This window comes from Lepidochelys olivacea, assembly GCF_965140295.1.
Source record: "Lepidochelys olivacea isolate rLepOli2 genome assembly, chromosome: 17".
Classification (NCBI taxonomy): domain Eukaryota; kingdom Metazoa; phylum Chordata; order Testudines; family Cheloniidae; genus Lepidochelys; species Lepidochelys olivacea.
The window spans coordinates 2,640,236-2,664,476 of record NC_140427.1 but is presented as its reverse complement, the minus strand read 5'-3'; the positions used below and the strand labels follow the sequence as shown (position 1 = coordinate 2,664,476).

General features: G+C 40.0%; 1 protein-coding gene across 1 annotated transcript in view; it reads right to left on the bottom strand.

Moving 5' to 3' along the window:
• Positions 1-24,241, bottom strand: part of NSRP1 (nuclear speckle splicing regulatory protein 1) — a 32,350-nt gene that overhangs the window by 6,832 nt on the left and 1,277 nt on the right. The window contains 5 exon segments of the mRNA XM_084650572.1: positions 2,637-2,661; positions 2,663-2,845; positions 3,899-4,030; positions 5,386-5,442; positions 22,428-22,515. Of these exon segments, the coding sequence (XP_084506698.1) occupies positions 2,637-2,661; positions 2,663-2,845; positions 3,899-4,030; positions 5,386-5,442; positions 22,428-22,515 (485 nt within the window).

Here is a 24,241-nt window from a genome sequence, read left to right as displayed (position 1 = left end):
CGCTTTCCATTCCAACAGTAACTCAGGAGGATGCTAAACATCAGCAACGAATGTTAGACATTTTAAAAATCAGAAAGTCTAGATAACTTACACCTAAGAGCTTAAAAGGGCTGGCGAAGGAGCTTGCTGGACTGTTAGTGCTGTATTTGGCACTGGTACAACCACACCTGAAATACTGTGTCCAGTTCTGGTGCCCATAATTCAAGAAGGATGTTGATAAATTGCAAAAGGTTCAGAGAAAAGGCACGAGAATGATTAAAGGATTAGAAAACATGCCTTATAATGATAAGCTAAATAGACTGAGCTCCTCGAGTCTAAGAGATGGTTAAGTGGTGAGTTGTCCATAATTTATTAAGTACCTATATGAGAACGAAAATGTGATAATGGGCTCTTCAACCTAGCAGAGAAAAGTACAACAAGATCCAATGGCTGAAAGTTGAAAGCTAGATAAATTCAGTCTGTAAATTTTTAACAGCGAGAGTAATTAACCACTGGAACTCTCTACTGAGGGTCATAGTGGATCCGCCATCACTGGCGATTTTAAAATCAAAACTGGATGTTTTTCTAAAAGATCTTCTCTAGTTCAAACAGGAATTAATTCTGGGATGTTTTATGGTCTGTATTATACAGAAGGTCAACTAGATGGTCACAATGCTCTCTGTGCTTTTGGCCTTACAATCTATGAATACGTATGTATTAACATTTGTTTATTCCTCTGTCATTAAGACGTTATACAATTATTTAATGGCTTTATTTAGAATTGTACTAACTGTATAAAAATAATATTTCCCTCTTAAAATATGGAAGACATTACATTGACATGTATTCATTTATTTTCAATAGTTCTAGTAGAGAAAAATACATTTTAAAAGTATTTCCTCGCCCCCATGACATGTGTCCAAAAATGATAGTTAGGGGCCCTGGAAAGGTTGGAAAGGATAAAAAAGATGCTCAAAACCACGTGGCCAACTCACTGGACAAAAGAGGAGAAAATAAAAGGTGAGGGCAGGAGGCATGGAAAACTGTCAAAAATACATGGATGGTTAATCCAGTCTCAGCATAGGCAGTAAACTAAATTACTTCTTGATGTCCCTTCCAGCCCTACATTTCTGTTACTACTACAGAACCCCATAGAATCATAGAATATCAGGGTTGGAAGGGACCTCAGGACGTCATCTAGTCCAACCTCTTGCTCAAAGCAGGACCAATCCCCATCTAAATCATCCCAGCCAGGGCTTTGTCAAGCCTGACCTTAAAAACCTCTCAGGAAGGAGATTCCACCACCTCCCTAGGTAACCCATTCCAGTGCTTCACCACCCTCCTAATGAAAAAGTTTTTCTTAATATCCAACCTAAACCTCCCCCACTGCAACTTGAGACCATTACTCCTTGTTCTGTCATCTGCTACCACTGAGAACAGTCTAGAGCCATCCTCTTTGGAACCCCCTTTCAGGTAGCTGAAAGCAGCTATCAAATCCCCCTCATTCTTCTCTTCTGCAGACTAAACAATCCCAGTTCCCTCAGCCTCTCCTCAAAAGTCATGTGTTCCAGTCCCCTAATCATTTTTGTTGTCCTCCGCTGGACGCTTTCCAATTTTTCCACATCCTTTTTGTAGTGTGGGGTGCAAAACTGGACACAGTACTCCAGATGAGGCCTCACCAACGTCGAATAGAGGGGAACGATCACGTCCCTCGATCTACTGGCAATGCCCCTACTTATACAGTCCAAAATGCAGTTAGCCTTCTTGGCAACAAGGGCACACTGACTCTCATCCAGCTTCTCGTCCACTGTAACCCCCAGGTCCTTTTCTGCAGAACTGCTGCCTAGCCATTCGGTCCCTAGTCTGCAGCGGTGCATGGGATTCTTCCGTCTTAAGTCCAGGACTCTGCACTTGTCTTTGCTGAACCGCATCAGATTTCTTTTGGCCCAATCCTCTAATTTGTCTAGGTCCCTCTGTATCCTATCCCTACCCTCCAGTCTATCTACCACTCCACTGTTTTCTCTTCATCCACAGAGCCAGTTATCTCGTCATAGAAGGCAATTAGATTAGTCAGGCATGACTTGCCCTTGGTGAATCCATGCTGACTGTTCCTGATCACTTTCCTCTCCTTTCCATCTACAACCTAATTCGGAGTGTCACGGAGTGTGGGGGAGTCCAGGCCCTGCACCCCTCTTCCTGGGATCCACTAAGACTCTCAGCCAGCCAGTAAAACAGAAGGTTTATTGGACAACAGGAACACAGTCCAAAACAGAGCTTGTGGGTACAACCAGGACCACTCAGTCACGTCCTTCTGGGGGAGCAGGGAGCTTAGACCCCAGCCCTGGGGTTCCCTGTGTTCCTCTCCCCAGCCCCAAACTGAACTAAACCCACCCAGCAGGTTCCCTGCTGCAGCCTCTGTTCACATTCCTGGGCAGAGGTGTTAGCTCCCCCTCCCCCTCCTGGCTCAGGTGACAGACTCTCAGGTCTCCCATCCCCAGGGCACATTCCCAGGTCAACACTTCCCCCTCCCTGCTGCGTCACATCCTCACAGGAGACCAGGATGAAAACTCTATCACACCTATGACCACTATCTGTAATAGCAAAAGGCCACACTTTCCTTTTGAGGGAGAGTCAGATTGGTTCAGTGTAAATCTCACCCTCCAGGGCTGCTTCCTTTTTTTCCTCTTTCCTCCTCCTCGGCCCTTTCTTGCAGTTTCTTCTTATAGGCTGATGTCACAAAGGCCTCTTTGTCATCAAACTCTCCCCCTTCCATTTCACGCTCCTTCTGAATTTTTTTTTCCATTCTTTTTTCCTGCTCCTGCTTTCTTACCTCAGCTGCTTTGAGGATATTTTGGATGTATTTGGGCTAAGGTGGAGAAAAAAAGAGTAATGAGATGGAATCAAGGTGGCTGAGAAAAGACAAATTAGAGTTGCTAAGTACACTAAAAAATCAGTTTTTAAATGGAACAAAAATGGCAGTAGCCAGCCCAGCTGGTTTATACTGTTGCCACTGCTGGGACAATTATCTCAATGAACTAATACAAACATTTTTCAGCTCCAGATCATGGGAATTTTCTCCTCATTAATGAAACAGTTGCATTCAACAAAATCTGAGCCTAGCTTCAAGTGGTGTACTGCTGCTCAGACTGAGATCAAATGCTTTCAATACAACCTTTCTTCCAGCAGTTTTCTGTCTTGTGATAGTTCTCTCCCTCTTCAACTTGCTGTAAGGGAATGGGAGGCATTCTTCATTTAGACCTATCATAGCCTGACAAACACTCCATTACCAAATGCAATGAGCAATAATGAAAATGTGATTTGTCATGATAATTCAGCCATTTTCTAGAATAAGGAATTGGGCTGTAGAAATTGGTTCACATGTTACAGTTGAAATGTAGTTACTTTAGCTTCTTGACAGACCCTACAGCAGCTGACTAGTGAGAGGCATACTCATTGCTACAAAATTTGGTCAGGTTGCCCAAAGACAGCCCTTCCCCCGTTCAGTTGGGTTGCCTGTTTCGGAATTAGTAGTAGCAGCACTGTTGTAGTGACTAAAGGCGCTATCAGGACTATCCCATTGTAACAGGCTCTCTAGCAATTCACGTGGTCCTTGTCCCACAGAACTTATGGGTGGGAAGCTATGCAGACCTGTTGTCCTTCCAATCAACGACAGAATGAAATGGGACTAGAGTCCTGAAATATTTGATGAACTACCAGTTTTACAACACCTTACAACTACCAGTCTTACAACATCACAATTTTATATAACACAATTTTGAGCACAACACTTGTGGGCCCTGCTACAGAATGAACAACGGGTTACTAGGATATCAAAAAACTTAGTAAAATCAGTTAAATAGCCATGGTTATTCCCAGCATACAGAGGTAACACAGACAGCATACATTTTCAGTTATGGACCTTTTTGTCATCTTTTCCAGAGAGTACTTTGGCATTACTTTCTTTCTTCTGCTGCTGCATTTCATCATAAATACTGTCATATTCATACACTGTGGAGTCTTCTGCCAAGGCCTTCTGAATCTCAAGTTTGGTCTTAAAAAAAAAAGAGAAACACAGACCAATGAAGCCTGCAACTTTAAGCTTTTAAAACTTTTTATTCATATATTTTGCTTTAACTACATTAGTTCATTATATAAATCTACTACAAAACTGAACATAAATTCACCATAACTCCATATACAAAGTCCTTTGTTTGGTATCAGAATTAAAAATAAGAGTAATTATAAGAAGAAGGATATTTAGGAGATAAGGAATAGAATACAATGAGAAAACATAATAATTACAGCAATTAAGCTATTATGGATCCTGCTTAGGGGAGAATTACCCATCAAATAATATCCCTAGCTCAGATTCAATGGGATTTTTTTAAATAAATACAAATAATAAAAAGTTTAGCCAATTTATCCATCTATTTTTCTACATAGTTTTCTCTAAATATACTGCTATAGGTCATCTACAGAACTTTATCCCATGCACTTTACTTCCTATAAATAACCTTGTATTATGTTTCGGCTAAGTGTAATTGTTTTCCTATAGTTGGGTCTCTTTACAGAAGTATCATATTCCTCCTGGACAACTTTCCAAGAGTCTTCCAATACAAGACTCATTGTTGGTAAGAACTCCATTATACAAGAACTCAACACTTTATCATCTTTAATTTCCTTAAAATATTACATTCTCCCTCCAAAAAAAAGTTGTTTAAAATATTCATTCAATAAAGCATCACTACATTCTACATCACAGAAATAAATGCAACTTCTCGTGGTTTTACGGTGTGTGTATTTGTTGTAAACTACATTCAGCTCTATGGAAACTTCAGTTACAAAGATTGCATTAGGCTATTTTTCAGCTGCTCCTGGACAAAGCCAAAGAATTGCAAGAACAGTCTTGTTCAGAAAAGTGGAATAATTTAATACACCCATAGAAACATGAAAGTTAAAAATCAGCTAGGGGAAGACTCCTACTTCACATTTGCTAAATTGGAACACAAAAAATTGGCACTAGAGAATTCTAAATCTGTTTTTAAAGAAGTCTTGCATTGCAGATGGGATGCAGAAAATCACCATGATTGAGTGAATTTTTAAACATAAGTTCTAAATGTGAAGGACTTGCGCACATGCAGCATGTGTGGCAATGCATTCTGGGATGTACTGATGCATGGAGTACTGGGAGTAAAGGGGACTGGCCAAACTAGTTACAAACGCATGGTTAAGAAGGGAGTCTTCTTACCCACACTGAAAAAAAAACCAAAAAACTGTGTGTTGATTACAAGAAGACAGCCAGCCTAGATTGCTGGCAAGGTCAAAACATCGTTAGCTGGCATGGTTACTAATGATAGCAATTTCTTACTTTGTTATATGCATGAGGACTCCCACACCACAACTTACTTGCTTCATTACTTGCTTTTTTAATGCTTCTTTTTGTAGACTCTCACCCACAGATGCCTATTAAAAGATATTATTAGCAATAAAATTAGATTATTGTGTTTACACAGGTTATACTGGGTTTTATTTTTCTAACATTATAATAATCCATAGCTTATTTTTTTAATAAAGTGGTTTCACTGTATTATTATTATAACTTTTACAGCTTTTTTCTGAGGAGTTGTAAGAAACAAACTGAAACTTAATTAACAAACATAAAATAGATCAGTGCATTGTACCACGGAAAGAAACTATCCCAAATTAGTATAGAAATAATAATCAGTTTTACAACACAATTTCCAAGAAAATTACCTCACCAAAGAACAATACAATTTGGTTCAATTCAACAAAATAAGCAACCTCTGTTCAAGAGATACTTGCAAGTGTAATACCACAGGGCGCTGGAGCACTGATTGTGTGTATGTGTTACATATAAAAAAATTATCTGTGTTGAGGTATATTAGCAGAGCAGTGGTGCGAGAACCCAAGACTGAAATAGCAAGAGGTAATGCAGATCAGACTGAAATGCACTGGCAGTGATATAGAGGGAAGCTTAAACCGTGACTACTCACACTATGATCCGAAAAAGGAGTACTTGTGGCACCTTAGAGACTAAAATTTATTTGAGCATAAGCTTTCGTGAGCTACAGCTCACTTCATCAGATTTGTTCTCTAAGGTGCCACAAGTACTCCTTTTCTTTTCACGAACACAGACTAACACGGCTGCTACTCTGAAACTATGATCCTGGCTAATGCAGAATCAGCCCCTCAATTTCCTTAGCACTAAACCTTGCTTGGTTTTTGCTACCAAAAAAAAAAAAAAAAAAAATTGTGGAAAATGAAACAAAAACCCACAGTATATTAAGTACTTAGGGGTCTATTCTCCCATCAATAGATTAATCTAATTTCCATTAACATTAGGGAGTTGTATGTGAACACTGAAGGATAAATATAGCTGCAGTTTTTTTAAAGGTTAAAAGATTTCTAATGCCATAAAACAGGAAGGTCTCTGGTCGGAATTCACATGGCCTGTGAATTCATCAGCTCTACAATAATGGACACACTATTAACAACAAAGTTATAGGAATTTGCCAATTTAAAGGTAACAATTTAAAAAATTCATCACAATGATCTTATAATACCTTGGACATAAATGCCAAGGAATTAATTTCCTGACACAATCTCTGCAGATAATGCTAGTTGATCTGCCCTCTTTTCTTGCTTTCATTCTTCACATCTATTTTTTGCTGTAGACTAATTAGTGTCCACTAACAAGTGGACACATAACCGCAGCAGTTTTGTGTATTTGTACTTCCATAAATACTATGTACAAATAATCTTCCATGGAGTCACAATTACACAAAACTTGTGTGGTTACACACACACACCTCTACCTTATAGTACAATATCAGGCATGAAAGAATTGTACACAACACCATAACCAGATACCTTATAAGTATTCCTGCACTTACAAAACAGTTGTTTTGATCAAGTCCTGAGCTATGTTAGTAGTTTTGCAATTTGAAGATACGAAATGCCCTTGAGTCTGAACTATGGTCATGTTACAATAACCATTTAATCCATTAATCTTTTATTTTAAGCTTTTCAAGATTTTTAATATGCCAGAAAATAGCAGCATTAGCCTTCCGTAGTTTAAGAAAACACAACATAAGAAACAAACTGAAAAAATTAACAAATTGAAAATGTCAATTAAGACAAATACAACTCTCTCAGTTTTCTAATCATATTTTAAACTAAAAATGTCTTAGTTACTGTTGTCTTTTTAACTGCATCTCTTTCCCCCCCCCAAACAGTAGACAAGATTTTGTTTGTTAAACAGATTCATTAAGAGGACATGGCACATTGCCTTGTTTATGTAGTTAGGTATCAATTAGCAGTCTTTTCTAGGGGGAACACTGAAAAAAACCTCTCTTTTGCATTTTGGCAGCTGATCTTTTCAATAATGTATGAACCATGCTCAACATCAGATTTTTAAAAAGAGCGTTTGTGTCAATCACTAATAAAAAAAATAAAATGAAATGAAAAGTTGCACTGAGGAAAGCCAAATAAATATAGCACACACAAATTCAAACAGATCTGCTGATAGATGCAGCTTCTGCTTTCATTTGGTGCTTGCAAAATAGCAATGTGCCATGTCCCTCCTTTCATATGCTGTTGAAATCATGTCAACACGGAAATAAGCCGAGTGTTGTTTCTCAACATGGAAAAAAGTTAAGTGCTGTTTCTCAAGCTTTGAACAGTATTTAGTATATCAAATATAGATCTCTTCGCTAGCTTCTTCCAGCAGTAAGTACACGTAAAAAGAACCGAACTTTTATAACTCGTGTATCCCATCTCTATACCTAACCAAGGCAGTATCTCTGAAAGGGCCCCTGATTGTTTTCTATAGCACAGCAACAGAAACAATAGTCCTAGGGTAGTTGTCAATATTTTGAAGACTATATACAAGTGTTCACTGAATATTAGAACTTATATTAATTTACCTGTACTCAACTTTTTTACAAGCTTTCTGCTATAATGTAGCCTACATTCAGGGAAAATATACTAAAGCAGAAAGAAGCTTAAACCATTCAAACTATTCTTTTCAAGCCCTTCCCCTCAATAACTAACTTCCTTCAATATAAGTGACCAATATTAGACAAGTAAAAGGAGGAGGACTAGAAAAAGCAGCTCTGAAACACTGCTCATTCTAATGCTCTATTTTGCTAAAGGTTGAATAGCTGTGTATGGAGTGGGCCTTGGCAGAAGAGAGAAAAACCTAAAGTTATATCCAGGCTTCAAAAATGGTAAATCCTGTAAAGTTGAGTAATAATAAAAATAAATAATAATAATAAAAAAAGCAAAAAAAAAAAGCATGCTGTATACTTTTGGGGAACAAACAGTAGTGACTCCAGGATGGAAAGCTGAGGATTACAGTTATCCCTATCATTAAGGGGCAGCTCTCTTATCTAGCAGTGGATAACTTAAGGTGTGGAAACAAACCACATTCTAGGCCCAGGGCTTGTGAAGCTGAGCATGGCTCACAGACAACAATAATGCACTTATTTTTAGGAGGGTTTCAAACCCATTGCTGTTCCGCTACATCCATTGGTCAGTTCACAGAATTACTGCAGAGGAGCCATCTGCCTTGCACTCCTGCCCAAATGTAAACCATTCGAAATCATACACACACACAGTTTACAGTTACAGACTAACATGGCTACAACTCTGAATCAGCAAACACAACGAGTACTTGTGGCACCTTAGAGACTAACAAATTTATCTGGGCATAAGCTTTCATTGGCTAAGACCCACTTCATCAGATGCATGGAGTGGAAAATAGCCCACTTTAATCAAATTGTCTTGTTAGAATTGGTAAGGCAACTCCCATCTTTTCATGTACTATGTATATTTATCTTCCTACTGTATTTTCCACTCCATGCACCTGATGAAGTGGGTCTTAGCCCACGAAAGCTTATGCATAAATAAATTTGTTAGTCTCTAAGGAGCCACAAGTACTCCTCATTGTTTTTACAGTCTACAGTGATGCTCATGACTACATCCTTTACACTGCAACATACTTTTTGGACTGGAATTAAGATGCATTCATCTACATTTTCTATATTTTCAAACATATTCAATTAATCCTGACTTCATTAATCCATTTCTTTTTTCTTGTGGTTTTAGGAAGCAAATTTTTAAAATAGCGTTTCAGATTCTTTTCAAATATTTATTTAAAACTAAACAGTAACCCTCATTTTAATTTCACATATATTACATAGCTCCACAACGTCATGTGACCAGCAGTATAACTTTCCTAATATAAAAGACTATTTAGGGCTGACTCTGTGGGATAGTGACAGTGTTACACAGGAGACGTAGAAGGTACACGACAGCTTACTTTGATATAACTTAAGTCACTCAGGGGTGTGGAAAAGCCACCCCCTCAGCAACATAAGTTACGCTGATCCACGAGCCGGCGTGGACAGCACTAGGTCAGTAAGAGATGCTCTCACACCAACACAGTTACCACGGCTCAGGAAGGTGGTGCAATTATGCCAACAGGAGAGCGTCTGAACTAGCAGCACTGCAGCGGTGCTGCTGTAGCAGTTCTAGGATAAGCCTGCCCTGAGATACGACGCCAGTTCTTGGGGAACAAGGTTGCCTTCTGCTTGGCATAGTCATAGATTCCAAGGCCAGAAGGAATCACTTGTGATCATCTATCTGACTTCCCCAGAACTTTCCCCTAAATAATTCCTAGAGTTTATCTTTTAGAAAACTTTTAGCTAACTTTCCCTTGAGACCCAGCTATAAGAGCAGGCTCTCCTAAGGGCCCCATCAGGGTAGAGTGGAGGGGAAAGAGGAAAAACCTATTTCTGTATTCATATCAAAATATCAAACTCTGGTTAGAATGTTTTTCTTCCTACTCAGCCTACAAGAAATCAATTTGTTTTTGTATAATATTTATAGACCTGCAAAAGTAATATATGGTTCTCGTTTTTATACACAAAGGTCTAAAGAGGTCCACCTGTCATTTGTTTGTCCAGAGTGTCAGTAAGTTTAAGGAAAACGGCTCCAGTACAAACACCTCTTCTTATGGTTTGTGGGTGACAATTTCCTGTTCTGCTATGAGCACTGATAGATGAGAACTTCCTGTTCTTTTGTATTGTTTTTACTTATCAACAGTTCATTTATTAAAGGCCCTACAAACTCAGCAATCTGTCTCATGCTTTCTGTTTGTCCACAATCAAGCTATTCTTTGGAGGCACAAAGCTTATAGTGTAATATTTTCTGTCAAGAGCAAATATTTTAACCCTATAGTAAAAACAAACAGAATGCTCCTGTGCAAACCAAGGAAAACTTCTTATAACAACATTAAGGCACTACAGTATATTACCCCTGAAAAATCTTCCCAAATCCCTCTTGGTTTCTTTTTCCCCCACATTTGAGTTTGAACCTTCTTTCATGATTTTGCATATACCAGTATAGAATCATAGAATATCAGGGTTGGAAGGGACCTCAGGAGGCCATCTAGTCCAACCCCCTGCTCAAAGCAGGGCCAATCCCCAATTAAATCATCTCAGCCAGGGCTTTGTCAAGCCTGACCTTAAAAACTTCTAAGGAAGGAGATTCTACCACCTCCCTAGGTAACGCATTCCAGTGTTCCATCACCCTCCTAGTGAAAAAGTTTTTCCTAATATCCAACCTAAACCTCCCCCACTGCAACTTGAGACCATTACTCCTTGTCCTGTCCTCTTCTACCACTGAGGATAGTCTAGAACCATCCTCTCTGGAACCACCTCTCAGGTAGTTGAAAGCAGCTATCAAATCCCCCCTCATTCTTCTCTTCTGCAGACTAAACAATCCCAGTTCCCTCAGCCTCTCCTCATAAGTCATGTGTTCCAGTCCCCTAATCATTTTTGTTGCCTTTCGCTGGACTCTCTCCAATTTATCCACATCCTTCTTGTAGTGTGGGGCCCAAAACTGGACACAGTACTCCAGATGAGGCCTCACCAATGTCGAATAGAGGGGGACGATCACGACCCTCGATCTGCTCGCTATGCCCCTACTTATACATCCCAAAATGCCATTGGCCTTCTTGGCAAAAAGGGCACACTGCTGACTCATATCCAGCTTCTCGTCCACTGTCACCCCTAGGTCCTTTTCTGCAGAACTGCTGCCTAGCCATTCGGTCCCTAGTCTGTAGCTGTGCATTGGGTTCTTCCGTCCTAAGTGCAGGACCCTGCACTGATCCTTATTGAACCTCAGATTTTTTTCGGCCCAATCCTCCAATTTGTCTAGGTCCCTCTGTATCCTATCCCTGCCCTCCAGAGTATCTACCAGTACGCTCTCCTAATTCTTGTCTGCCAAGCAACCTCTCTCTCTCATTTTAAATAACTTCTTAAAATATATTTCTTCTTTACAGTCATTCCTACATGGGTATGGAGGGATGTGAAGACCACACTACTGACCAGTGTTTTGAATTGTTTAAGGTATGTCTCACTGTGATTGCATTTTACAGCACTCTGAATGCTGTACAAAAAGCTCAATAATTCAAAAGTCCTCAAATACCTAAGCAAAAAGAAGAAGAGTAAATCATGTGATTATACGTGTGTATGTTTTGAAGAATGTAAGGTGAAGTCTGAAAACTTTTCATTTCCCTTTTCTTCTAATTTAATATAGACCCATTGGTCCCAACTGCTCTAGGAAATGGACCAGTTGTCAGCAATGGTTCTCCCAGAATTGGTGCTGAAAACCATTTAACTGCTAGTACAGATGTAGCAAAACCATATTCTGCACTGTTACAGAAAGGAAGACTAAGGCCCATTGCTGACAACCATTTTCAGCACTGAGTCAGTTTCCTAGTGTAGATGGGACCTTATTATCTGGGCTTAAATTAAAAAGCTCTTGTAAAACATGTAAGATTAAGAATGTCTCATGGAAAATTTTAGGACATTCAATTACCTTAAATTAGGATCTCGATGCGCATGAGAAACGCCAGTGCATTCTTCCACTGACATCTCAGGAAAGGACGTATGACCCCAATGAAAATTTAGACCACCTACAGCAGAGTGTATTTTAATAAAGCTACACTCAAAGCACTTTTGATTAGGGGTAAATTCTCTTTTACGGATTTGTGAGGGAGGGAAGCATGATCTGTGATTGCCACCCAAACCTTATATACTGCAAATACTTGTATGCAGGACATTATATACTGCCTTATTCTTTTCTTTTACATGGTTTCTCACTTTAGAAGTAAACTGCCACCTTAGACCCGCATCATCTTTCTCTGACAAGATATCTACCAGCTTTCTGGAGGTTTCTCCTTCAAGGCATTCAACATTAGGCACACAGGATCAATTATTTCTCTTCGTTTTGTAATTCATTTCAAAGGGATATGAAACTAGACTTAATGACCCGTCAGACAAATTAAACCAGAATTAATTTTAATCTCCTACTATAACCAATTGGTTTTAACTTGGTATGCAGAAAATCCCTGGCTAATCGCCAACAGTAGAGTAAGTAGAGTTATTAACTGGTCAGTAAATGAGAAAAGCTGAGATGGTTAATCTGTTCACAAAAGCAAAAACTTTCAATATCAGATTTTAGGCTATTGTTGTAGCCCCAAGGCTTAATTACAACAACATGTTATCCTGACCAAGTATTCACATGAAACCAGACAAGACCTCAGCTGGAAAGACACAGCTCTCATCTTGACAAGGTGAAAATGTGGGGCAAAGATTCAAAGTGAGGGACCCAATAAATAAATAAAATACAAATCTGGAAATAATCACAGTAAAGGTTTTTATCGGACATCCATAAACCTAGCATCTAAGCACCTGCAAAAACTGAATTAAAGCAACAGAGTCTAGTGAGCTATGGGCTTATCTACATGTGAAATGCTACAGTGGCATTGCCTACACACCGTTGGAAGGGGCTCTCCTGTCTGAGTAGGTAATCCACCTCCCCAAGAGGTGGTAGCTAGATCGACGGAAGAATTCTTCCATCAACCTAGCCCTGTCTGCAACTTAGTTCGGCTTAACTGTGCTGCTCAGCAGGTGTGGATTTTTCACACCCCTGAGTGACAGCTGGGTCTACTTAACTTTTTAGCATAGACCAGGCCTTAGTTTCTGCCCCCTCATCATCAGGTTGTTGGAATTTGTGCATGCGGATGCATACACACTTGTGAGAGAGAAAGACACCTTCTCCTCCTCCTCGTTTAAATTCTTCCTCTTAGTTGTTGTGGGTGAAGATTAGGTTGTATATAAATTCTGCACTTCAGTCTGAATCTGGGAAGGGCCTATGACCATTCTTCTCTCCTCTGGAAGAGAGGTGTATGGTTCTTGTTCACAGAACCTATCATCCCACATTTGGAATCTCTTCTCTGTGAAACATGCTGATAGTTCTCAAAGCAGGTAATACTGGCTTCCTAGGTAGAGTGTATGTAGTCTGGATTGATGAAGCAATTTACAGTCCTGGAAAGTCCTGATAGTAGTGATACAGTGGCTGCAATGGTAAAGAAAATAAATTCTCTCTGTTTCTATCCTGATTGTGGATTAGGACCACAGGAGATTCTTGTATTGAATGCTTCTACCTTAGATTTTCAACACAGGCATTCAAATGTCCTTCCCTCCCTCTTTCATTATTGTAGACTATCAGAAAATCATGGTGATATAATAGTGTGGTGCCATATTTCTGGCTGCGTTCGGTGTACGATCATAGCTCAAGGAATGGTAGGTTTGACAAAATGCTATCTGTTCACCGTTGTTTTCTCTGAGGATGCTGTTATGTTTAACTGGATCCATGTGGTTATGAAGGTAGACAACAATGAGAGCCACCATCCTGTTTGAGGACTGTGCTTGGAGAAGGTTGTGGTCTGCCAAAAATAGGAGGGTGATTTTTGCGCTCCCTATGACCCCTCCTAAACTCAAAAACACATCGGGGCCATATGTGTAGGATTAGCCGGTTGGAGACAAGAGGTGGTCAGTTCCAATACAAAGTTTGGGAGGATAGCGTCAGAGATGATGTCTGCAAAGGTGCTGAACTCTCTGAAGCAAGTAAGTCTTGGGTTTCGCCACCATAACAGTCAGCATACCTCTTGGTCACTCCAGGACACCTTTTATGTCTGGAGGTCTGCAGACAATTAGTACATCTATGATTATTTTAACTGTTGACTCACAAGTTAAGTGGATACATTTAGATTGTTTTTTTAATACCTGTGGATGCTCTTTTCCATTTAAGGCCGGATGGAATTAACAATCAATCAACAACGTGAGATTCATTATAAGGGTTCCCCACAGCTTTCATTTTAAGGGGCAGCATTTCTAATGTTATATTGTTATAAATTAAGGCAGGGGATAAGATGCAGGGCTATGAAGCACAGAAAATAATTTTGGCCCAAAGTAAGAGAACATCTCTAATAATAGCGTAAATCCTTCCAGGATATAAAAATGTGTTAGAGTGCTATTTCATCAACTTGCTGAAATCATTTTAATTGTGGACATTCACAAAACAAAAGCCAGTGGAAGCCAAAGTTGATCCCCAAAAAGACAGCAGAATTAGACTATCATATTGACCTGTTCACATTGTTTCTGAAAACCCTACTGTATATATATTCCATACATTTTAAATACGTGATTAGTTGTTAAATATAAGATAGGACAATATCCAAGAAGCTGGCAAGGCCAGCTATCCCACTACATTAAATGACCTTGTTTGCACACTGACAAAAAAAAATGATCTAACTTGAGTTAGCTAACACAAGGTAAAATCCTAATGATGACAAGACAGCTCATATTTCACATGAGTTAGCAGGTCAAGCTAAAGACTATGGGCAAACCTACTCTAACTCGACCTGCTAACTCATGCAAAAACTATTAACTGCTCTGTCTTCATTAGGATTTTATCTTGAGTTAGCTAACTTGAGTTAAGAACATATCCTTTTTTGTAGTGAAGGCAAGACCAAAGATAACTGGATCACAGATCGTAAGTACAGTACTTAGTTCTTCTCACAACACATCAGGAATCTCAGGATTTGACTCTCATTCATAATAATGCCATCTCATACAGCTTTGGCAAAAAAAAGAAGCCTTAAAGGAGCCTTAGTTACACACACTTTAAGGCCCTGTTATATTGCAAGAGCAGTGTAAAGTACCATGAGAACTTCTCTAAATGGGGAAATTTACTGGAATAAGAGTCTCCATACAGGGAGTTATACTGCTATGACCACACTAAAGTTCTGCTGGTGCATTTCCCTATGTAGACAAGCCCTCAGTGTAAAGGAGAAGACTGCAATTTCTAAAAGTTGCAAGGACAGGGAAATCTGCATGGAGGGATCTTAAGAGATACGGAAGCAGGCACCCCACTTGCTGTAAATGAAGTATCAATTAGCACCGAAAGATGGTCTATTAAACTCCATAGACAGGAGCAGAGCAAGCAACAATGCAGCAGTCATACAGACAAGTCCTAGATGAAGAGGAATATAGGGGACAGATCCTTTTGAGAAATTTATTTCTGATACATTTTCTGTTCTGCGTTATTTTTAAAGACTCAAATGATGTATTGCTATAGTCTATGTGCTCAATAAAAGACTTTCTAGTGGTAAGGGAAAATAAAACACAATTTTAAAGATTTTAACACTGAAAATAGTGAAAGAACAAATCCTTCCCTTGCTATGACAGCTACACACTAGGTTTTACCTAGCGTACTAGAATTAACAAGCCTCCTTTCTTGCTTTATTAATTATTCATGACTAACACTTCATTTAAAGAGAATTTCTGTCCCACTAACATGGACACTTTGCTTAAATGAGCAAGCCAAAGGACTTTCTTCTACAGTAACTTACATCCACTAACCAGCTTGGCTACAGTGAGCAGACTTTATAAGATATTATCACCTTTCAAATCCTTTCTAACAGATTCAGCAAGGATGCAGACAAAATCTTAATGAAATATGCATAGTAACATTAAAAAAAGGGAACACAAGTTTGGTATCTAATATATAATCACAATGACCAAGTCAGGTGTGCAGATTCCCCAGCATGGACTTTATTAGAGTTCAGTTATAAATACACAATCTTCAGACATTCGAGATGTAGTTCTGACTGATAAAGTAGCAGACAGGAAATGAAACCCCTCCCAAATGCTGCTCCTTATCTTGAAAAGCCCTGAAATTATTACTGAACTAATAAAGTAATTTTGTTTAAAAAGAAATGATTTTTTTTTTATAAAGGCAGTTGTGAGATTATTGCTTTTTGCTGGCTGTGTACCATGCTGACATAACATGGTAAGTTTTGTATGATTTGTTATAGTGGAGTCTGGTAGTAAGGACGTAGTTAAAGAGTATTTCAGCCTCCATTACAAATCCTTTGGAGGAAAGGGAATTTAACTTAAGCTTTTGTTTAGTTATAAATGTGACAATAAAATTTGCCATTTGCAATCTTTACTTTTCATTGTTTTGTTTTTATATGTAGCATATTAATTAAATGACTGAGATGCTTTCATGAATTTCAGCGAGGCTTACCAGACAGCATCGATTATTACTCACATGCATAGAAAAACGTTTCTGGACAATAGCATTTGGTTGCTGAGACATGTAGTGCAAGTCCACAAGCAGTCTGACCGAAAACTAGTAATTTTCCCACTCATCAATTTCAAATCACTGAGGTCTCTGCAGTCGCAGAATTTTACACAGATTTTACATTCTACAACAAAACCAAGATGATGAAATCATTATTTCACTGGATTTATTTTTTTTTCTCCTCTCTTTCTGTGTAGAAGTATATGTACTGGAGAGCAAGGTGATCCTAGGGCTTGGCTTGGGACACCTGTGTTCAAATCCCTGCCACAGACTTCCTGAGACACCTTGGGCAAGTCATTTAGGCCTGGATCCACAAAAGAGACTTAAGTGTTATGATGCTGAGCTTCACAGCGTATAACTTTTAGAGGCCTAAAAAAATCACTGGAACAACACTGAGATCCACAAAGCCTGACTTCGGCTCCTATAAAATGAATGGGGAGAGATAGGTGCCTTAGAATGTGATGCACAAAGACCGCATGGTAGGCAGGGAGCCGTCTAAGCTAGACAATGGGAGATGCAATGAGAAGCCCCACTCCTCTCTCTGAATTTGGTGCCAAGTCCTGGCTGCAGAGAGGCACCTATCACTGTTCGAGAGTCACAAACTGCAGGCAAGACAGGAGTTCGGCTGCCAAGGATCTGCCACCTTGCAGGTGAATGCCCTAACCACTAGGATACAGAGTCATTCTAACTCTTGCTCTGGCCTAATCAATATTTAATTTAAGTGGAACAACTTCAATAGGAGAGATTTAGGGAGATCCAAGCCACAACATTCCATAGCCAAGTGTTTGGGGCTCTCTCCTCAGGCGGGCAGATCACTGTTCAAATCCCTTCTCCTCCTCCTCAGGCACAGGGAAGACTTGATCCAGCAGTCTCCCACATCCCATGTCTAAGAGGACCATCATGATCATCTAGGCTGACCTACTGTACATTGCAGGCCACAGAACCCCACCTACCCACTCATGTAATAGATCTCTAACCTCCAGCTGAGTTACTGAAGTCCTCAAGGCATGATTTAAAGACTTCAAGTTACAGAGAATCCGCCATTTACACTAGTTTAAACCCGCAAGTGACCCATGCCCCCGCTGCAGAGGAAGGCTAAAAACGCTAACCACTCAGCTAAAAGTTGTAAAGTCCTCCTCCGCCTGCTCCTCCCCCTAGCTGTTTTGTGTGGAGTTAGGCTACCTCTGAGCTCGCCTACTGGATCGGGCCCTGCATGTGACTTAGGTAGCCAAACAACCTCTCTCCCCTACTTTGTGAATTACTCTGGGACTTAGGTGCCCAGGCACCTAAAGTAGGGCTGCAGTGCACACAATCAGAGCCAGAAACATAGGGAACCTTTACGGCAAAAACTTAGGCACCAAGCGAGTCCAGGCGCTTACAGGATTAGCTGAGCTGGAGGTTTGTGGATCACAGCGGTGCCTAAAATCAGGACTTAGGTGCCTAAATACATTTGTGGATCCCACTCTTGGTCACTCTGTGCCTCTGTTTCCCTTCTGTAATATGGCATTGCTACTTCACAGAGGCAGTTTGTGAATTGCTCAGAAACTATGCGAATGAGGGACCTCAGATATAGTGTTTCTTTTCCACTTGGATTTGCTCTGGATTTTCCCCCCACACAAGAGAAAAAAAGAACTCAAGTTTAGCTTTAGAAAACCAACAGTAATATTAGGGTAACAGATCTCACCTACATTGAAAATTTTTAGAGTGGAAGGTGGAGTGAGCATAATATTAAATTAATTAAAACATTTTAAAATTAGAGTTTGAAATTCATAGACTGTGGGCATGATTAAAATTCTCAGAAATAAATTTTGGTTGATAAAAACCATAACATTATACTTCGATGCTGAAGTTAAATATATTGTAACTCCACCTCCAGAATACTTATCTTCTCTTTAACTATAGATCAACATTTAAAGAGGATAAAGATCCTGCTTTAAACTCCTTTGTTATACCCCAATTTAACAGTATGTTCCTAAGATAATCAATTATTTTTATTTGTAAAATACCCAGCTCTATCCACCTCGCATTATACGGCCATCTCAGTGCCTCAATGACAGGAGCATACGCCGAACTGTAATTTGCATGGGTTGCTGCACCCTCTGCTGGAGCAGGTAGAAATTATTAAGTTATTAACGATAGGTTTCAGAGAAGCAGCCGTGTTAGTCTGTATTCACAAAAAGAACAGGAGGACTTGTGGCACCTTAGAGACTAACCAACTTATTTGAGCATAAGCTTTCGTGAGCTACAGCTCACTTCATCGGATGCATGAAAGCTTATGCTCAAATAAATTGGTTAATCTCTAAGGTGCCACTAGTACTCCTTTTCTTTATAAGTTATTAATATATTTTTTTAAAAGTGAGCTGGATAAATTTAAACATCTTGTATTTTAAACAAACTAAATTTCTTGGTTACTAGTAAGGCTACAGGTTATTCAAACTAATAATACAATTTCCTTTTAACCATTTACTTACTTTTTGCATTTGTCCAGCTTGGACAGTAAAAATTAATGAATCAGTTTCGGTTTTGCTTCTGATCCATGCTCTTTCAGGTTCTCTCTGCTGCAAAAACTGTATAGCAATTACGGTTTACACTGAATATTTTGGAACAAATTGTTGATTTCTATAGGGCTTCTGATTTTTAAATATTTCATTTTAAAAATCTAAATGTTGGCTAAAATTTGAGTTGACAATATTTTCTTTAAATTAATGTGCTGATACTTTATGCTCAAATTATTAAGGTAAAGGTAAAAGAAAATGCAATAATCTTTCCTCCTGAAATGTTAAAGGGATATGGATCCATTAAAAAAAAAAAAACACACTGCTATCTGAAAATGTGAAAACTAGTACTGTGAATTGAATGGGATTAGAGGGGGGAAATAACTATTTGTAGTTTATTTACTTTTTGTGTATAGCCATTTCTACCTAAGGGAGGGAGATTGGGAGCGGGACGGTCAAGGAGGGGCGGTGCTCAAGTGCATCAAGGAAAGCTCCGTGTCCCGCAACTGGTGGGATGGGTACTGCAAGGAATAGCGAGATCTAGGCGGCAACCAGTGCCATTGTGGAGAGCGGTACCGTGAGGTCGACAGGTGCCAAGAAGTTGGACCTTGCCTCAATGGGGAGCGGTGTTGAGAGAGTGACCACGACCGTTGCCGTGCCGGAGATCTGCGCTGCGATCGGCAACTTGGAGAGGTGCGGTGCTGCAATGGAGAGCGGTGCACGGAACGAGGATGGTCTGAGCAGTGCCGCAAGGTCTCAGACCATGACCTAGACCTCGAGCGGGACCACAACCTATCAGCTGATGACCACCTAGAGTGGGGAACAGCTCCGAGGATCGGGGCTGCAAGACCAGTGCCGCGAGTCAGACTGGCACGTAACATACGTGCGGTGCTGGGACTCAGAACAGCGCTGGGACTCAGGCCGGCGCAGTGATGCTGGTCTGGGGGCAGATGGCCCAAACATTGCCGGTTTGCCCCTTGATGGTACCGGGGCTCGAGCTGATGGAGGCCTTGAGATCGGGGACACAGGCGCAGTCATCTCAATGAGCCCTCTAGAGGCCTCAAAAGTGTCCGGAGTGGAGGTCAGCGTGACCTCCTCCACCTGCAGAGAGTCTGGTGGTGTGGGGCTGCCCGGGGGACCGAGGGCCCATGCGGGCTGAGGCCTACTGGAGGGTCTGTCAGTCTTATGGGTGTCCTGCTGGGGCTGCAGCATCTGCTTCAAGCCTCTGAGGAAGTCCTCCCATGGCCTGCTTTTTACAGGCGGCCAGGGAGGGGGAGCAGTGCCGGGGGGAGCGCTTCTGGGCCCCGGGAGATCACCAGCCCCTAGGAGGGCGTGCCGAGTCCTTTTGCAAAGCTGTAGACGGCACCGCTGGAGGAGCACCCTGCATCGAGGCGCTCGGGCCCAAGTCTTGTGGCGGATGGAGAGCAGACTCCATGTAGAGTTATTTCAGGCAAGCGTCCCTCTCCTTTCTGGTTCGGGATTTAAACGCCTTGCAAATTTTACACATGTCTGCCCGGTGGGCCTCTCCCAGGCACCGAAGACAGGAGTTGTGCAGATTGCCGTGGGCATAAGCTTGCCGCAAGAGCTACAAGGTTTGAAGCCCTGGGATGGCATGCCCCATAGGACACTCGTTGAAGGGGAAAACCCTCAACTGCTATAAACTATACTTAACACTAGAGATAATGACTAAACAATTAACTAACAATGGGTAACTATATACAGAGATAAGTAAGATAGCTAGGGAGTAGTAGACAACTGGAGAACAAGAAACCACTGTTCCAACAACTGTCACTGGCAGTAAGAAGGAACTGAAGGGGGGTCGGGCCGGCAGGGTCGTATATAAAACGCCATATCGGCATCACTCCAGGTGGCTCCACAGCCGGCCCGACGGGTGGCTGCTACGGAAAACCTTCCGACAGCCGTGCATGCAGCGTGCACACACCTAACTGGAACTGATATGAGCAAGCACTCGAAGAAGAACCAGAGTACATGTTTAGGTAAGTCATGTACTAGCAGTATTGTACACTGTCCTAACGCTCGACTTGAAATGTCATGGAAGTCATCATCCAGAAATCAAATTGCATCATCAAGGAAAAGAAATACAAAAAGTCTATGGCATTCTTCCATATCCCAATCAACTACTGACAAAGCAGGAATTCTTTAAACTCTACGAAGTTTAGATTTCTAGAAGATCATTTCACTTCCTAATTATGCTCCATGCCAATTATGAACTCAATTTTTGTGAATGCTTAACAAAAATAAGCTGTCAAAGAATCTTTGTGAGGTTTGGCCCAGATCCTCCAAACATGTACTTAACTTTACTCTCACAAGTAGCACCACTAAATTAAATCAGACTACTCACATAAGTAAACTTAAGCGTGTGGATAAGTGTTTACAGGGTTGGGACCTTTGTTTGGATTAAACACAAGGATGAATTATTGTTCATCCTTAAAATTTTACAATCTGTTTACAAAAACATCTGACTAGTGCAGTTACTTCATTCTGTTCCTGAGACTTACGAGACATTTCATCTTTTATTTTGTCCACATGAATAATATGTTCAACTTGCTCACCCAGCCACCAAACAAGTCTATGGAATAGAACATGTCAGACAGAGCTACAAACATAGGGATAGAGTGTAATTTTACCTGTATAGACTCATAACTCACAAGTGATAAACCTGCGATAAATTATACTCCTTTTCACACTATACAAAGTAACTTCAAATGCGTATGGCATAACCAGACAACTCTCAGGTGCACAACTCTGACTATTTCTTACCTATTGTGTTAAAATAAAAGTTTTCATACACATCAGGGTTAATTTTGCACTGTTTTCATTAAGATTCAGATAGGACTTCAAATGAAGTTGGATCAGGCTATTAGAGCACTGATTTGTATTTCAAAAATACCTAAAACAAAATGTACCCCTTAAAAACAGTACAGAACTCTGAACTTTAAACTGCACAATGTTCTTCAGAAATACCCCAGACTACACACTTTTAGAAGCATTAGTGCAGACTTATTTTAATTATAGAGACAAGCTGAAGAAATGAGCTGTTAAAGGTCTTTTGAGTTCTGGACATAACAGTTCCAGAATAGCAAAAATCTATTTCAAAGAACCATTTGCCTACAGAGAAGTTAAGTACTTTGCTCAAGATCACACAAATTAGCGGCAGAATCAAGGAAAGAACTGAGAGCTCCCCAGGCCCAGATCTTTGCTTTCACCACTAGATCATGCTACTCAAAAAGGCATTTTTGGAAATGAAATGTATATTGAATTTGGACTTCTTTTGTTATTAGCAGGCATCTGCCCATAAAATGTTCCCAATCGATATTCAGCTCAAAGTAATCCTCCATTTAACGTACTGAAAAGCAGCAGAATGAAATGTACATTTCAGTGTTACTGTGGAGAAAATTATTGATAACTAACCTCCTCATCAGAGTCATCTGCGAAGACTGAATGTTTCTTCAACATCAGAGTTTTCTGCAATGCTTTCTTGGGCAAAATAAGCCCATATCTGGAGAAAAAGGTTAGAAATCACCCTTTTAGTATTATTGACAATAATACGGTAATATATGTATTATATTCCAAGACAAAGAAAACAACCACCCAATTTTAAAAACAGAAAATAGCACACTAGCAAAATCAGCATCAGTGCCACAGTTATTGGGCATAATTTAGGACATTTGGTACAATGTAGCCGACCTTGTCACCCATTCATACGCTTCTCCTACAGCAGTCTTCAAGCTTTTTCCCATGCCACCCACTCTCCAGTCAATGCCCTTCCAGAGCTGGTCCACAAAGCCAGTACCCTCTCACTTAAATCCCTCCTGAAAGCCCATTTCTACCATAAGAAGAAACTAGTTCGGGCTCTTTATTCTGCAAAGGATTAAACACGGGCATAATCTCATACACACGCACACCTCGAAAAATAATTTCCACCAATAATCAAAATGAACAGATTAATAAATTCACAAGCAGCATTTTTCTTACTTGAGTTTGATTTAAGGATCTTTACTTTGTATATTTTGATGTGATATTAACAATTTGTGTTTTAATGGTTATAATGTTTTAACTTTTTGAATCTCAACATCTGTCATTAAATAATTATTGTCTGCCTCCCGTTATCTAATGTCCCATAATTTTACGCAACTGTGAAAATTTAAATTGATAAAAATTGAAAAAAATATTTAAAAATAAAATCGATATTATTCATTGAAATTATAAAAAAAAATAAAAATCAAATTCTGCCAAGCCTACAAATAAACATTTGTCTTTCTTAAGAGATTAGTTCTACTCTTTTGGGAAGGGTTTGTTAGTACGAAACATGCAGCAGCATTCTCTCACCAACACAGGATACTGTGAGCACATCAAACCTGTAGCTGCTCCCTACAGAGGGTTCCTGTAGAAAAGTGGTTCTTAACCAAGGGTACGCGTACCCTCAGGGTACGCAGCCGTCTTTCAGGAAGTACATCAACTCATCTACTTATTTGCCTAGTTTTACAACACGCTACATAAAAAGCACTAGCAAAGTCAGTACAAACTAAAATATCGTACAATGACTTGTTTATACTTCTCTATATACTATACACTGAAATGTAAGTACAATATTTAAATTCCAATTGTTTTATTTTATAATTATATGGTAAAAATGAGAAAGTCAGTCATTTTTCAGTAATAGTGTGCTGAGACACTTTTGTATTTTTAGGTCTGATTTTGTAAGCAAGTAGTTTTTAAGTAAGGTGAAACTTGGAGGTATGCAGGACAAATCAGACTCCTGAAAGGGGTACAGTAGTCTGGAAAGGTTGAGATCCACTGCTATAGAATATCAAGTCAAGTTCAAGGTCTCAATACTATTTTCAAGGCATGCAGAGGCTTGGGCCCAGGCCATCTAAAAGATCACCTATTATTATTTATTACTTGTACTGCAGAAGTACACCATGACCTGAAGATCCAGAATTAAGTGTGTAGTTGAAACTCTGCTCCCATGCACAAATGAACTCTATGGTGCAAGAAACAAGAGCTTTCTCAGGGGGCTGGTACTGGACTGTGGAACAAACTCTCACAGGAATGAAGGACAATCCCAAACCTCACCACCTTCCACTCCAAATTAAGGCACACTTCTTTGACTGGCCCTCTTGTATATACACACACAGAACAAGAGATACATTAAAAACAAAAAACACACCAATAAAAAACACTCCATTGCACACACAATTCCCCTCCCTGCCCCCAGCAGGATG